Below are 13,441 nucleotides of genomic sequence, written 5' to 3'. Positions count from 1 at the left end.
GATGTAGAAAAAGTAAGAAAAAAAAAAAGGAGGGGGGGGGGGGGGGGGAAGTTCCACAGACCATGCTGTAATAAAAAAGAACATGTGGTTGTGATCACAGGAGAGATCTGAAACAAAAATTAAAGTAATTCCATGCTTGAAGAGGGGCAAATTTAGGTGTACGGAGTTCTAAGAATGGCAGAATTACACGATAAAGGCGTACTGAAGTGCAGAGAGCAGGCACAGAACTTGTACTACATAAATCAACACGCAGAAGGACCTGGTGCCAACGGGTTACAAGAATGCCAGTCCCTGCTCTTGCAGAATTTCAGACTGATGTAATATCAGACAAACCTAGCCTGCATGATCACAGATCCTTGGCTTGAGTCTTCCCTGTCACTGTAAACTGTGTGTTCATTTACTTCTCTTCCAAATGTAATGAAAGACTTTTGCTGAATCATATCACTCTCCAAAGTGGAAGATGCCTGCAAGTTGGAGTCCTTGTATGGAAGGATCCTCTCAAATAGCAAGGATTACATTACCGATTCCAGTCTCTGCAGATCCTTGCATTATGTTTATCACCACCGAATCTGTGCTGACTGACATCTGTCCCAAGTCTACTGTTTTCTCTCATCTTTTCTCCTTTGTCTGAATGAAGAAATCAATAAGGTATATCTTGTTACCCAGAGCAGTGAGACTCTTGATTAGAAACAATCAAAATATACACAATGAAATTCTTTATATAAATATACACATACATACATTCATTTTTTCCTTGGACAATTGTTCTATGAAACACAAGCTTTTGGTGAAAAAAAATCCAGCTTTTAAGAACTATGTAAAAATTTAGATCTTTACCAAATGAAAACTGATTTAATTTTCATATTTTTTGTACATAAAGTGAATCAAAAATTATATTTTCATGTCTCAATTTACACAAAATATAATTTACCAACAATCAAAATTTAGTTTGAATAGTACTCTGAAAATGTGCAAGCTCACACAATAGGATAAATATTTTTCTGTGGAATATTAAAAGCAGTTCTTATTGTCCAAGAGTTGGTAAAATGTATTTTGCTATTTTGTTGCTTGCCCTGACATTGGAAAGCTTATTGGCTTGGTTCAGAACCAAGTAAAAAAGCAGTATTTCATGTCAAAAACAAGACAAGATGCAAGAATGGCTATGAATCCAATTCCATTATTAGTGAGAAATATTAGCACGTCAACTGAAAATTTGGGAAATGCTTCCCATATGTTGCAGAAGACACTATATAGGGGAAGCCAGAAAAGTATATCCTGTTCTGCTCAGCAGTGCATCTCGCTTCTTTTCACCCTTCTGCAGCCTCATCGTGTGAATTATATTCATTTTCACACCCTGCAATTCTAAATAAATACTGTATCACTTTGCTGCCACCCATCTCGTGACTGACTGATCACAGAGAATCTGATAGTTCTTGCATGTTTTGGTAGATCAGGAATAATCCTAACAGAGCTAAAGAAGGAATAAAATAAAAAAAAAACTGGACAAATGCCTGTTAATGAAACATATTATCAGTTTGCAACTGTGGACTTTACCTCATGTTACTCACGGAATCATAGCATAGTTTGGGTTGGAAGAGACCTTTAAAGGTCATCTACTCCAACTCACCTGCAGTTAGCAGCGACATCTTCAACTCGATCAGGTTGCTCAGAGCCCCGTCCAGCCTGACCTTGAGTGTTTCCAGGATGGGGCAGCTACCACCTCTCTGGGGAACCTGTGCCAGTGTTTCACCACCCTCATGGTGAAAAATTTCTTCCTTATATCTTGTCTAAATCTGCCCTCCTTTAGTTTAAAACCATTACCCCTTGTCCAATCACAACAGGTCCTGCTAAAAAGTCTGTCCTCATCTTCCCTACAGGCCTCCTTTAAGTACTGGAAGTCTCCAATAAGGTCTCCCCGGAGCCTTCTCTTCTCCAGATTGAACAACTCCAACTCTCTCAGCCTGCGCTCATAGCAGAGGTGTTCCACTCCTCTGATCATTTTTGTGGCCCTCTTCATGGAACAGGAATATGCATCATCTCTACATTAAGCTCAAAACTTGTAATTGTTTATAGTCGTTGCTAGAAGAATCTTAGTTCTATTAGCTGATTAAACTTTAACAGCTAGACAAATGTTTATCTTGACTTCTAAGTTGTTGTCCATATGCCACAACTTCTATTTTCACTAAAAGTCCAACCAATATGTCTCGTGGGATCATGTAAGTACTATCGAGGCGGGGCTAGTTATAGAATGTTAAACCATCCACATTGCTAGATAGCACACCTGCTAGTCCATTCTGGCAAGAGTTTGATCAAGAACAGAACCTCCATATCTTGTTGCCAGTTTTCCTCCATAGTATATCTACGGTGATGTAAAATCTCTCTTCATACTGTAGTGCCATGTCAGACAACACATAGTATTACCGAGTTAGAGAGTGAAGATAATAATGTCAGGAACATGGGAATGGAGAAAGCAACATGCTTAGTGCAAGCAAAATCTTTTATGCAAGAACGAACAAAGGAAATTGCATGACAAAGATCAAAGATGCTATAATGATTTTTTGGATTTCCTTCAGCAGCTCTTCACAGTAAACAAGGTCTGCATTCCAATTAAAGTTCAGAAGCAGCCTAAACCTGCAGATTATTTTAATTTTTTTTTTCTCAGAAATCTAAAAAGAGATTCTTTCCTGCTAATGTAGGTAAACAGAAGGTATTCGTGCCACCTTAGATAGGATCGCCTTTCAAAGCCTCTCTAAATTAGACTGCAGCAAGCTAATTCTGGTCATTTCCCCATTCTTTCCTTCTGTCATGTACCCCAGTTCACTTTCCTCTCCTCCTTGCCATGGATTGATGACCTCCTTCAGCAAAGGTCTAAAGACATGAAAATTGGCCTCCACAGGGGAATCACTATGTCAAAAGGACACCCAGGCTTATATTCAATACTTCAAAATACAAGGATCTCAAAGCACTTCTTAGCACAAGTTGTAATATAATATATTGAGAATACAATATTCTCAGTCTCTGGGTGGAAAAGGAACTATAGTCATGTAAGTCAGTGGCACAGTCAAGATTGGGATCTTTGCCTTGTGCTATTTGCCTAGGTAGAATTTCCAGTCAAACTAAAACGTCCACATGAATTTTTAACCAGATGATACTGGCCACTTCGTACACAGTAATAATGCTTTTTCCACCCTTCCTTTTCAGAATACTTGTACTGTGCCAACAAGAACTGATCAGTATCGGTGAAGCATGTGTGTGTGAGGCAGCACACAGTATGTTTCCTAAAGTCATTGACAAAAAGCGAATTGCAGCATTGCAGCATTCAGTAACATATAAAATATCACAAGGAAAGCTATATTATTGTACTATAAAAAGGTATGCTAACAGAAGCTGGTAGATCGTCTCAAACAGTAAAAGTACAACTACTGAACTTTAACCTACTTTAAAGTATACCATCAAGATATTTAAGAAATTACATACTAAGAAAAATATAGCTTTTTAAAAAAACAATCAAAATTTTTCCTCTTCTGCTCAGCTCCCTCCTATCTACTATAACCTCAATCAAAGCAATGATACAGGATGGGTGCTTGTTTTGTGGCACTTCAAGAACCACAGATAGAGTTATGTAAACAATCTCATTTCATGTAGCACATAAATAAATCATGAATTCATGAGGTGATGTATCCTGACATATACAAATACCTGGAAATGTTCTAGGTACTTGGTAGAAAATACGATGACCCAGAAAAAATTGTCATGCAAGTTGCTTCCAGGCTGAGGGGCAGAGCACTGCTGGACCTACACTGAACTTGATAAAATCTGAAGCTCTCTGGTTCTAAGGTTCTAATTCAATAGGCTCTCAAGCTTAGGTAAGCATTAGGTTGGTTCCCTCTGGCTCCAATTCTAAAACTATGAATCACGTAGTATGCGCATTAGTGGTCACACTACACCTAATGTGACTACTTATCCGATTAATATGCATACCTGATTGGTATGCATATGTTAAATAGATTGGGGGTCCTAATGGAATAATCAGATGGTGAAAACACTGTACTTGATTTTTTCCTTCTTCCTATTTTTACATCAAAAAGCATCAAAAGCAATAACACTCCCATAAGTAACGCAAGCTGAGCACATTTTAACTTGGTTTGGAGGGCTTTTATTCTAGTTTTTTTAATAATAAACGGCATTGTACATTACATGTTGATACTACATTGTGGCCTGTTGTATATTTCAATAAGCACCTCCTTCTATACGTTACAGTAACTTCAAATGATATGAAATGTAGAAGATTAGTCCAGAGAACTTCTTTTTCTATAAATCTGAGGGACAATATCCCAAGTCACTGAACATTTTTTCCCCTGAATTATAAAAGAAGCCAAGCAATAAGGTTATCAAATGAAAGAAATATTCTAATACAAGAATACGAGAAGTACAGGCTTTACGAACCAACCGTTCATTTTAGTTTGGAAGCAATTTGAAAAAAGAACATAAATTACACATCAAAAGTGTATCTGTGATTAGCATGAGCTGATAGCTTTCTGCTGTTATTGGTTCAACATTAATTTGAGATCTTGCCCAATAACAACAAATTAGCTAAGACTCAAAATAGCAATCAACGTGGGGGACCTATCCTGAAAAGTGGTGCTAACAACTACCCAGCATCAACAAACTTCTCAATCCTGCAGCTGTTTTTAAAAGCTTCCTCCCAAAGGCTCATTTAGAACTAAATCAAATGCAACTTTGACTTAATTAACATTTTAAATGATAATGAATACAATGTAGATTCATAGAAGGCATTTACATTGTGTTATAAAACTGATAAAAAGTTAATAACTCTTTGTTAATAAGTTATGTCTCTCCAGACCCACACAGCCTAAGGCAGTCGGTGCTCTAGTCCAGGGTCTAATCTAGGTTCCTAATGCAGGTGAAATAAGGAGGCAGGAGACTGACTTGACACTTGACATTTGCTCTAAGCCTGCTCTGGATCAAGCCACTGCTTGTTCATAAGTACTTTATTTCATATAGTAAAGGTCAGAATTTGGGCTCAAGGCAGGGCTATGACAGAAATGCTCAAGCTGAAACCGAGCCAGCTCTGGCATCTGTCGCTTGAAATAGCTTGGAAACAGTAGAGAAGGAGAGCTAACCGGCTAGCATCTGTCCCACACCAAGGAGGTAACAGGAAGAATCTGCTGCCTGGTGGTAAGAAACTGTCACGGTGAGTTTCGTGACAACCAGCCACACTCAGGAACTAAAAATGCAAACATAATTTCCATGTCACCTTGCATAAGACCCTCTGCTAAATTCACTCCACAGGATGCAGACAGCATCTTTTCTAGCTTGTCCCCATCAAAGCAAGCCACTCACTAGTCTCTTCCTTGTGACCCCGGTAAGAATCACTACTCAATATAAAGGCCTAAAGGAATTAAATGCAGACTTCTCCATCTCTCCCTCCCCCACCTTCCCAATTCTTCAAAAGATTTGCTGCTAAAATTAGCAGTGCCTCCATTCCATGGCGATGTGAGAGTTCATCTCCTTGGTACAGACACCGCAAATCGGGCAGAGCACCCTCTCATCAGCCTGGTGGTATATACTGCATCACAAAACTAATCTGAAAAGGCCTGTGCTTAATTATTTATATTTTTTGGTCATGAGGAACAAGTTCGATTGTCTCACTTTTACCATTCTACCATCTGAAAAGGAACAACTTTCTTTGGGGGGGTTGTTTTGTTTTTTTTCCTATTCTTACATTTCTACATCTCAGTGTTTATCTATATTCTCATATGATATCCACCAGAAAGTTAAATAATTTAGCAGCATTCAGGTTCTATTAAAGTATAAAACAATAAAAGGGATCAATTTTTTGAATGTTCAATTCGAACTACATACTTGAAGTCACCTATTATAAAATACCTATTCTTTCATGTTACTTTCCCCCGCCTCTGTAATTAATGTCATCTATTCAGTGTTTGAAAAGGAAATATAAAAGTCCCAGTGCATCCATTCACATTAAAAAATGATGGAATAGATACTTGGAATCTTAGGAGGGCATATACCAGCCTGTTCTGATCACACCTTCTAACTCCATGTTGGCAACGCAGAAAAACATACAATTGCATCAAGGAGAGGATCACCTGAAAGTCTGCATACCAAGAGAGAGAGAAAGGCAGGCAAATCAAAGGGTTGGTTCAGCAAAACCACTGTTCTAGCAAGCAGTTCTGGAATGCCGGTTAAGGCTGCGATTGCATATATTGAGTCGATTCCTCTTATCTTCTTTAGTGGAAACACCTGCATGCATCTTTGTACAATTGCCACAAGGAGAAGATGGTTAAGCAGAATTGCAAACATAAACTAAGCTTCAAAGCAGAAGAGTAATTAAGAGATTTTAATTCTCAGAAAAGCAGATCTCACAGTGTCTGGCTTCTGATTTCCCAGTACCCCGGGCTATTGAGCTGGCCACAAATATAATCTCTGTCATGTACAAACATTGACTCCATGTCAGTTGCTACACCGTAAGAACCTCTATAGAACAGCAGAGGAATCTTCCACATTGGTATTTTCTTTTTCAGTTGTTCAATTTATCTGGTTCTATATGCTTCAATACCCCATTGGCCAGTTTTGGTAACAGCAGCTTTCTTGACAGTTCATTCTGAGAAGGTGCTAAGGAAAGGAAGTTGGTTTTCTTCATTACCCAGCAGCAACACAGACTACATTAAGATGTATATGTTTGATTTTTTTCCAGCTGTATTGGACTTGTATCTTAACCGAGTTATCTAAAATAATATTTCCTCTGTGTCCTGGTTTTGGCTGGGATTGAGTTGTTTTTTTCTTCCCGATAGCTGCTATAGTGCTGTGCTTTGGAGTTGGTATGAGAATAATGTTGATAACATGCTGAACTCTTTAGTTGTTGCTAAGTAGTTGTAGTGCTTATACTCAGTCAAGGACTTTCCAGCTCCCCACGCTCTGCCAGCGGGAGGGGCACATGGAGCTGGGAGACGTCCCTTGGGCACGGCCAGGACAGCTGGCCCAGCCTGGCCCAAGGGACGTTCCCCACCAGGTAACGTCATGCTCGGTGTATAAACTGGAGTTGGCCGGGGGCGGGAATCGCTGCTTGGGGACGGGCTGTCGATCGCTGGGTGGTGAGCAATAGCTGCGTTTGGCATCACTTGTTCCTGTACATTCCTTTGTCGGTATTATTATTGTTATTATTGTTATCATTGTTGTTTCCTCCTCTCTTACTGTCCTATGAAACTGTTTTTATCTCAACCCATGAGTTTTTTCCCCATTCTTTCCCCCGTCCCACTGCAGGGGGTGGAGGGAGTGAACGAGCAGCTGTGTTGTTAATTGCTGGCTGGGGCTAAACCATGACACACTGCAAAACTGAACACTCTACCATACATACAGGTGTCCATTTTTACATTATTTTCAGTATTTTGAAAGGGGACACATGCAGTCTTGTAGAGGTATTTAGAGGAAACATCATAGCTATGTCAATTCTCAGGAACACAACCCTGAATACCTGGGAACTGGTGTAACTGAAGTAAAAACTTGTCACCCTAAAAGAAAGAACAATATTTGGAACTAAATTTACGTAAATCAATCTATTACCCACAGCATGTTTTATGATTTATATTCTCTGCAGCTGTGAATGAACGTGAATTTATTTGGCACTATGTCTCATTCTTATATCCTATTTTCATTAAGCTTATTAAAAAAACGTAGTCTACACAAGATAATGCTATATCATTCTCCAGCATAGAGAGGTGGGGTCATTCCATACAAGTGAGCTGTAAAAACATAAAAATCTGACTATAATTACTTGCTTATGACATTATGATGCCATCCCTGAAGGGCAACATCTGCCTTTCCTTTTCAAGCATACTCAACCATTTATTCAATCCTTCAATTTTTTCTTCCTCAAAACATTGAAGGTGTGCTATTGGCTTTTTGTACAGTACAAAGATGACCTATGTGACCACACCGGGATCAGTGGGTTATATTAAAGAGAAAGGTGTTTATGCAGCATATGTAAAGGTAAGAATTTCAGAGCAAATGAGTCTCCATCCCTCCTGTGGCTACAATAGAATTCTCACAGCTCAGAAAAACTGTGTAGTGTGAGTGCAGTGGTAGTACCACACCTTTTTTCTCTTCAGATTATTATAAATATAATGTAAAAGTCATCACATTTGTAGCTGGTCTGAGAATCTCAAAGTCTCTAGCCACCACAAGGTGGTATATGTATCCTGTAAAAGGGAAACACTTCTGTAAAAGGGTGAAAAGAGAATTCTAGCACTGAAAGTTGTCATTTGACAGGGCAGGTCCTTCCTGCACCTTAGCTCATCCATAAAAGCAAGTATTTCTTGTTGTCTTGGCTACTTCAGCAAGACTAGAAAAATAATAAGTTAGTTTTGTTCTGCAGAGGATATGGTTCTTGCATTTTAGGAGAAATAACAACTAAGCTGACTTTTCAGACAGTAATTTAGGAACCCAGGACTTAATAGTCAACTCATTTAGAAAAGCCCAAGCATCGTTATACAACTGATGAATTTTAGATACACTGATCAATGTGTGTCTGTGATGCATTCTTTTCTCTGGCTAAATCAGTAAGTGACATGCCATTTCAACTCTCATTATGGAATTTGGGTTTTTAAGTTGTTAAGACACACAGGCAGGGTCTACACTGCCCTAAGCAGCACAGATCAATGCAGCAGCTAGAGCGTTCCTTGACCTAACTTGCTAAGCCACATTGCCAGACAGCTTCAGCACAGTGTACCAACCTTGGTTCAACAGCCAACCTTATTCAACCTACCCAACATGTTCATCTAATCTCACAGAATGCAATTTTAGGTCCTTTGAGAAAGACTCAGCAGCTAACATGTCTGTTCAGCATAAACCACGTGATGGCACTAGAAGACCAGACAAAATATATGGTTCTAAATTGGGCTTGGCACACAGGTAGATACATGCTTTAGCTACCTTCGAAAGTTAAGCTTGCTCCAGCTTGTCTTAGCACAGTGTTTCTTTCCAAATAGGATGGCTAGGAGTTTGGGCCAAACCCTGAATTCAAAATATAGTCATAATTAGTCTTGTCTTTTGTCTCTGGGGATCCCTGATATTCACCAATGTCAAAATCCACGTAAAGCTTCTCAGAACTATCAGAGCATGCCAAAGCCTGTTTTCTCACAAGCTGAATTAGATATGCCTGGGCCTAGTATGAAGGATGTCCTTGGAAGTTTCGATTCCCATGGCAGTGTGGAACTCCACATAGTGTGAAGTTTAGAAAAGGTTTCCTTTTGGAACATGAACTTTTGATGTTCCTGAGAAGCAGCAGCTGTATGGTGATACAGAAACACAGAAATTAAATGGTTCAGCTTAAGATTCTGTCTGTATCAATTAATCATCTGAATGGCACTCCCCAAGATTTGGCACAAACCTAAGCAGAAACATCACACTTCTTAGTAACATAATTTCATTCTATAAACCAGACCAGGTTTTTCAGTGGCTAAGTGCATCTCTTCACTCTAATTCACTTGAGTCTCCAGTACAAAAAATGCTTGGACCATTTGACTGTTGTTCATGTAGCAACCTCCCAAAAGCAGCTAAACCTGAAAAAATGTAGACACAAAAAATTTTTTAAATTCTATTTCCTTACATTTAGAAAGATCATATCTTTTTTTTTTTTCTCCAGACAGCTTCCTATAAACTCAAAAGCTATTTTAATGTAATTATATTTAATCAAATTATGATTTTCATTTGCTGGAAGTACAGGCAACAATATAATAAGAGAGAAACTGATTCACAGTGGAAAATACACTGCAAGTGTCACTTTCTCTACATATTATAGAGTTAGTACAGTAAATCCCGTATAAATCATTGAATATGTCAATTGATATCTTCTACTTGACATCAGATTCTTACAAACAGCATTAATTCTTACAAAAGCTACTCATTGTTTCAAGAAGTTTCATACAATGGTCTGGTTTTATTCACCTTGGAAAAAAAAAAGCCTGCTTTTATAACTGAAGGAAGGAAAGAAGGAAGGAAAGAAGGAAAGAAAGAAATGCATTAAGCAATTGTAGAAGTAAACCAACCCAACTGGGGCACCGCGACCAAAGCAAGCCCTGTAATAGTATAATGACCTTTAATGAGTGTCTGGGGAAACAATACAGTCCCAGCATAAAAGACAAAGGGCAAAACCCATCACGGCTCCACTGACACTAATTCAAAATGATTTTCAGAACAACTAAAGAATGTAAGAGAGGTAATCTGATCCACCAATCTGACCTCACTTTGATTCTGGGGCCCTGCTGCTGCCATTTCTAATTGTCAAACACTCCACATTTCACATCTGCTCATATTTAATGAAAAGCTGACTCTCACCGCCATTCTTTGAGTTAACTAGCTCTGTCAAGACGGGCATCATACGACCCCTGTGCACTGCAAAGAAAACACACTGATTTCTATTGAAGCCTTGCCAGCGAAACGTTGCAAGTGTGTGTGTGTATATATGTATTAATTGGAAAAGAAAGGTTTATGTTGCTTTGCAAAGAGTGTGAATTGGTATTGATTTTCGTACTTATTATTAACAGTCAAAGGTGACTAGTCTCACAAGGGGAAGAGTGAGATCTCTTTTGATTTGATCAAGTGATGAAGGGGGGAAAAGGCCCTTGAAAGATAGGATGCTAAAATCCTCAAAGCTGTCAATATCACTTATCCTTCAAAATGCAACATAGATCTAACGTGTTTCCCAACAGTATTGTTTCTGGTGGCAATAATATGATTATTGTGGAGGTTTTTGGCTCAGCAGGCAACACAATCAAAAATGTTTACTTTATCTGTCTCTGTAGAGTCTTAAGTGAACTTGAAAGCTATGGTAAACCTACAAATTACGGTTTTTCTTTCCTTGCCAAAGAGTGCTAATGGCAGAAATTTTACCCATTTGTAGGGGACATATTCATTTAGCCAGGTCTGGTTGCTGTTAACACCAGTGCCGGGGCTCAACCACATACTCTCTGTAGCAGTCTGTATTAATGCAAACTATACCAGGCACTGTGTTGCTGAGGCTGTTAGGCTGAGTAAGTAACGCTGCCTGCAGTAATTCTCAGCCCAGGAAGGTTTCTTATTCACTTTTCTTAACAAAATATGTTTTGCTATGTTTTTCTCTTTAAAGGATAAAAACTTCTGTAACTTAGAATAGGACTTAAAACTGGGAACCATCTCCCTTGAGGTGATGCATGAGTTGCAACCAAGTAGATAAAAAGGACATTCAGAGTGCTTATACATATATACAGAGAGAAGATTTCTGTTACAGTCTCCAAGAAATCCTATTAGAATTGGTTTAATTGACAGTCTTTGGGCAAAAAATGCTAACAAAAATCATAGTATTGTTATATACTCCACATTTGTGTCTGGAAAAATAGTTCAAATGTCAAAATAATTAAAGCAAAGTCATTCACCACTTGGACTATATATTGCAATACACATATGGTATCAAAAGGCAACCAGATGCGTAATCTAACAACTACATTACACTCTTAGTAGCGGAAGACATTTTTATCTGTGATGACTTGTAATGTAAAGCGGACATGCTCCCTGATCAAAACTCCTAATACTCCTTACAGATGTATATGAGTAATTTTATATTTTTTCTTTGCCATTTGGGTAGGGAAATGAAAACACTTCCTGTCCCAAGACATAGTTTTGCCTGTTATGAATGTTTAAAGAGAATAAAAAACCGACACCACCCCCCTCCCCCCAATTTTATTTAACAATCTTCCTTAATTGTTGACATCACACTGATAAAGGAAGCTTTGGAATCCCTACCACTTGCCTAAAGAATTAAGGGCAATGCAAAATTGTTCTAACTTCTTTATCTTCTCCCTCTCAGCCCTGATCTTCCAAAAGAACTTTTGGGGCATACTCCAGAATGGTACTATCCTATGGGACAAATTCTACAGTTAATTTCAAAAAGTTTGCGTCAGGCTAGTCCTTCTAAAAAGGCACTACAGAAAGTACAACAATTTTTACTAAGATTTTTGCAGGTGGAAGGTCCTGCCTTATTGAGAATGAAGGGTTACAAACAAAACTAATAATGGTAGCAGTAAAGAATAGAATTCCAGCTACTACAGTTCAGCTCCTAATTGTATCCTGTGTATTTATTCACCGCCTATTGTATGCTACTCTAGTGCCAACACTATTAAAGCTGTCCACTTAGCAGCAGTCATAGATTTAGACACAGGCCTGTTCCTCCACTGAAACGCTTATTCTTTAATTAATGACAATTTATATTGTATGAATTAAATAAAAACGATGTCACCAAACTGCACTACTTAGGTCCTGCATGCTATTGCAAGAGCATGCTTCGTAAAGAGCACATAAAGCAAAATAATGAATTACATTTGTTGTATTAAAAATAAATTAAAATGGAAATATAAATACAGAGCTGTATTAAAATTTGGGTTTGACTTTTTAAAAAAGCATCAGCCCAGTAAAACTCACAGAACTACAATGTACGACACAAGACGGGGATGATACCACAGACACCACAGACATGGAACAGCATGTGTTGGTGTTAAAACTTACAGGCACGTAAACTGGTGGAGCAATCATTAACAGAGACAGAAGAAAGTGGGAAGGCTCTCTCAAGGGTGTCCATGTTACTATGTACACTGCCTGACATGCAAGAGCAGTCACGCTCAGAGCGTCCGCAATCAAAACAACATGCCAGTTTCATTCTCTTGTAGATGGACATCTTGGCTATAACCATGTGTTGGATGGGAGGAGAGGAAGAGCAGCAGGTTAATGGCAAGGTTATATATATAACAAGGCAGCTGGAAGGTAATTTAAGGGATTTAATACAGGCCTTAGTTTATGTTAACAGTCTTGACCCAGGAAAAAAAAATGCAATAAGATTATTGATAACACTTTGGCTGTACATTAAAAGTAGGGCAAAAGATAAATTGCTCTTTATTTCTGTTCAGTCTTATAGGGTGACCGCAGACATGGAGAAGAATTACTGTTTACAGTCAAGCGTTTGGATCAAAAAAGAACATAGTAAAAGCAGAGAATCCTAAGAATATACTTTCCCTCGGCACAATTAATACTACTGGGCTAAAATGAAAAGAAAAATCTAAAGTTGCTCATCCATTAGATATTTTTGGCCTATCCTGCTTCCTGTAAAAATCAAAGACTTTTATATATCTATATATATATGTATGTACACACACACACTCACATATATATTCTTACATACACACGCTCACACACACATATACATTATACACATACATATATATACATATATAAAAATATATTTATTCTTAAACATATGCTAATCATTTCTCTGTATTAAACTGTGCCAGGGAACTCCTTTATTGCAATAAATTACACATTACTAGAGTTACAAGATGTTCATAAAATTTTCTGAAAAATTTACTTCGTTTAC

The 13,441-nt window shown here is 38.2% G+C and overlaps 1 protein-coding gene across 1 annotated transcript in view; it reads right to left on the bottom strand.

The window, feature by feature from the left end:
* LOC104626766 (calcium-activated potassium channel subunit alpha-1-like) overlaps positions 1-12,763 on the bottom strand; it is a 98,651-nt gene extending 85,888 nt beyond the window's left edge. The window contains exon 1 of the mRNA XM_010294786.1: positions 12,580-12,763. Within this exon, the coding sequence (XP_010293088.1) occupies positions 12,580-12,763 (184 nt within the window). The remainder of the gene's footprint in view (positions 1-12,579) is intronic.
* Positions 12,764-13,441: the final 678 nt, after the last annotated feature.

This window comes from Phaethon lepturus, unplaced genomic scaffold (assembly GCF_000687285.1).
Source record: "Phaethon lepturus isolate BGI_N335 unplaced genomic scaffold, ASM68728v1 scaffold8579, whole genome shotgun sequence".
NCBI classification, from domain to species: Eukaryota; Metazoa; Chordata; class Aves; order Phaethontiformes; family Phaethontidae; genus Phaethon; species Phaethon lepturus.
This window is presented reverse-complemented; position numbering and strand designations above follow the sequence as displayed.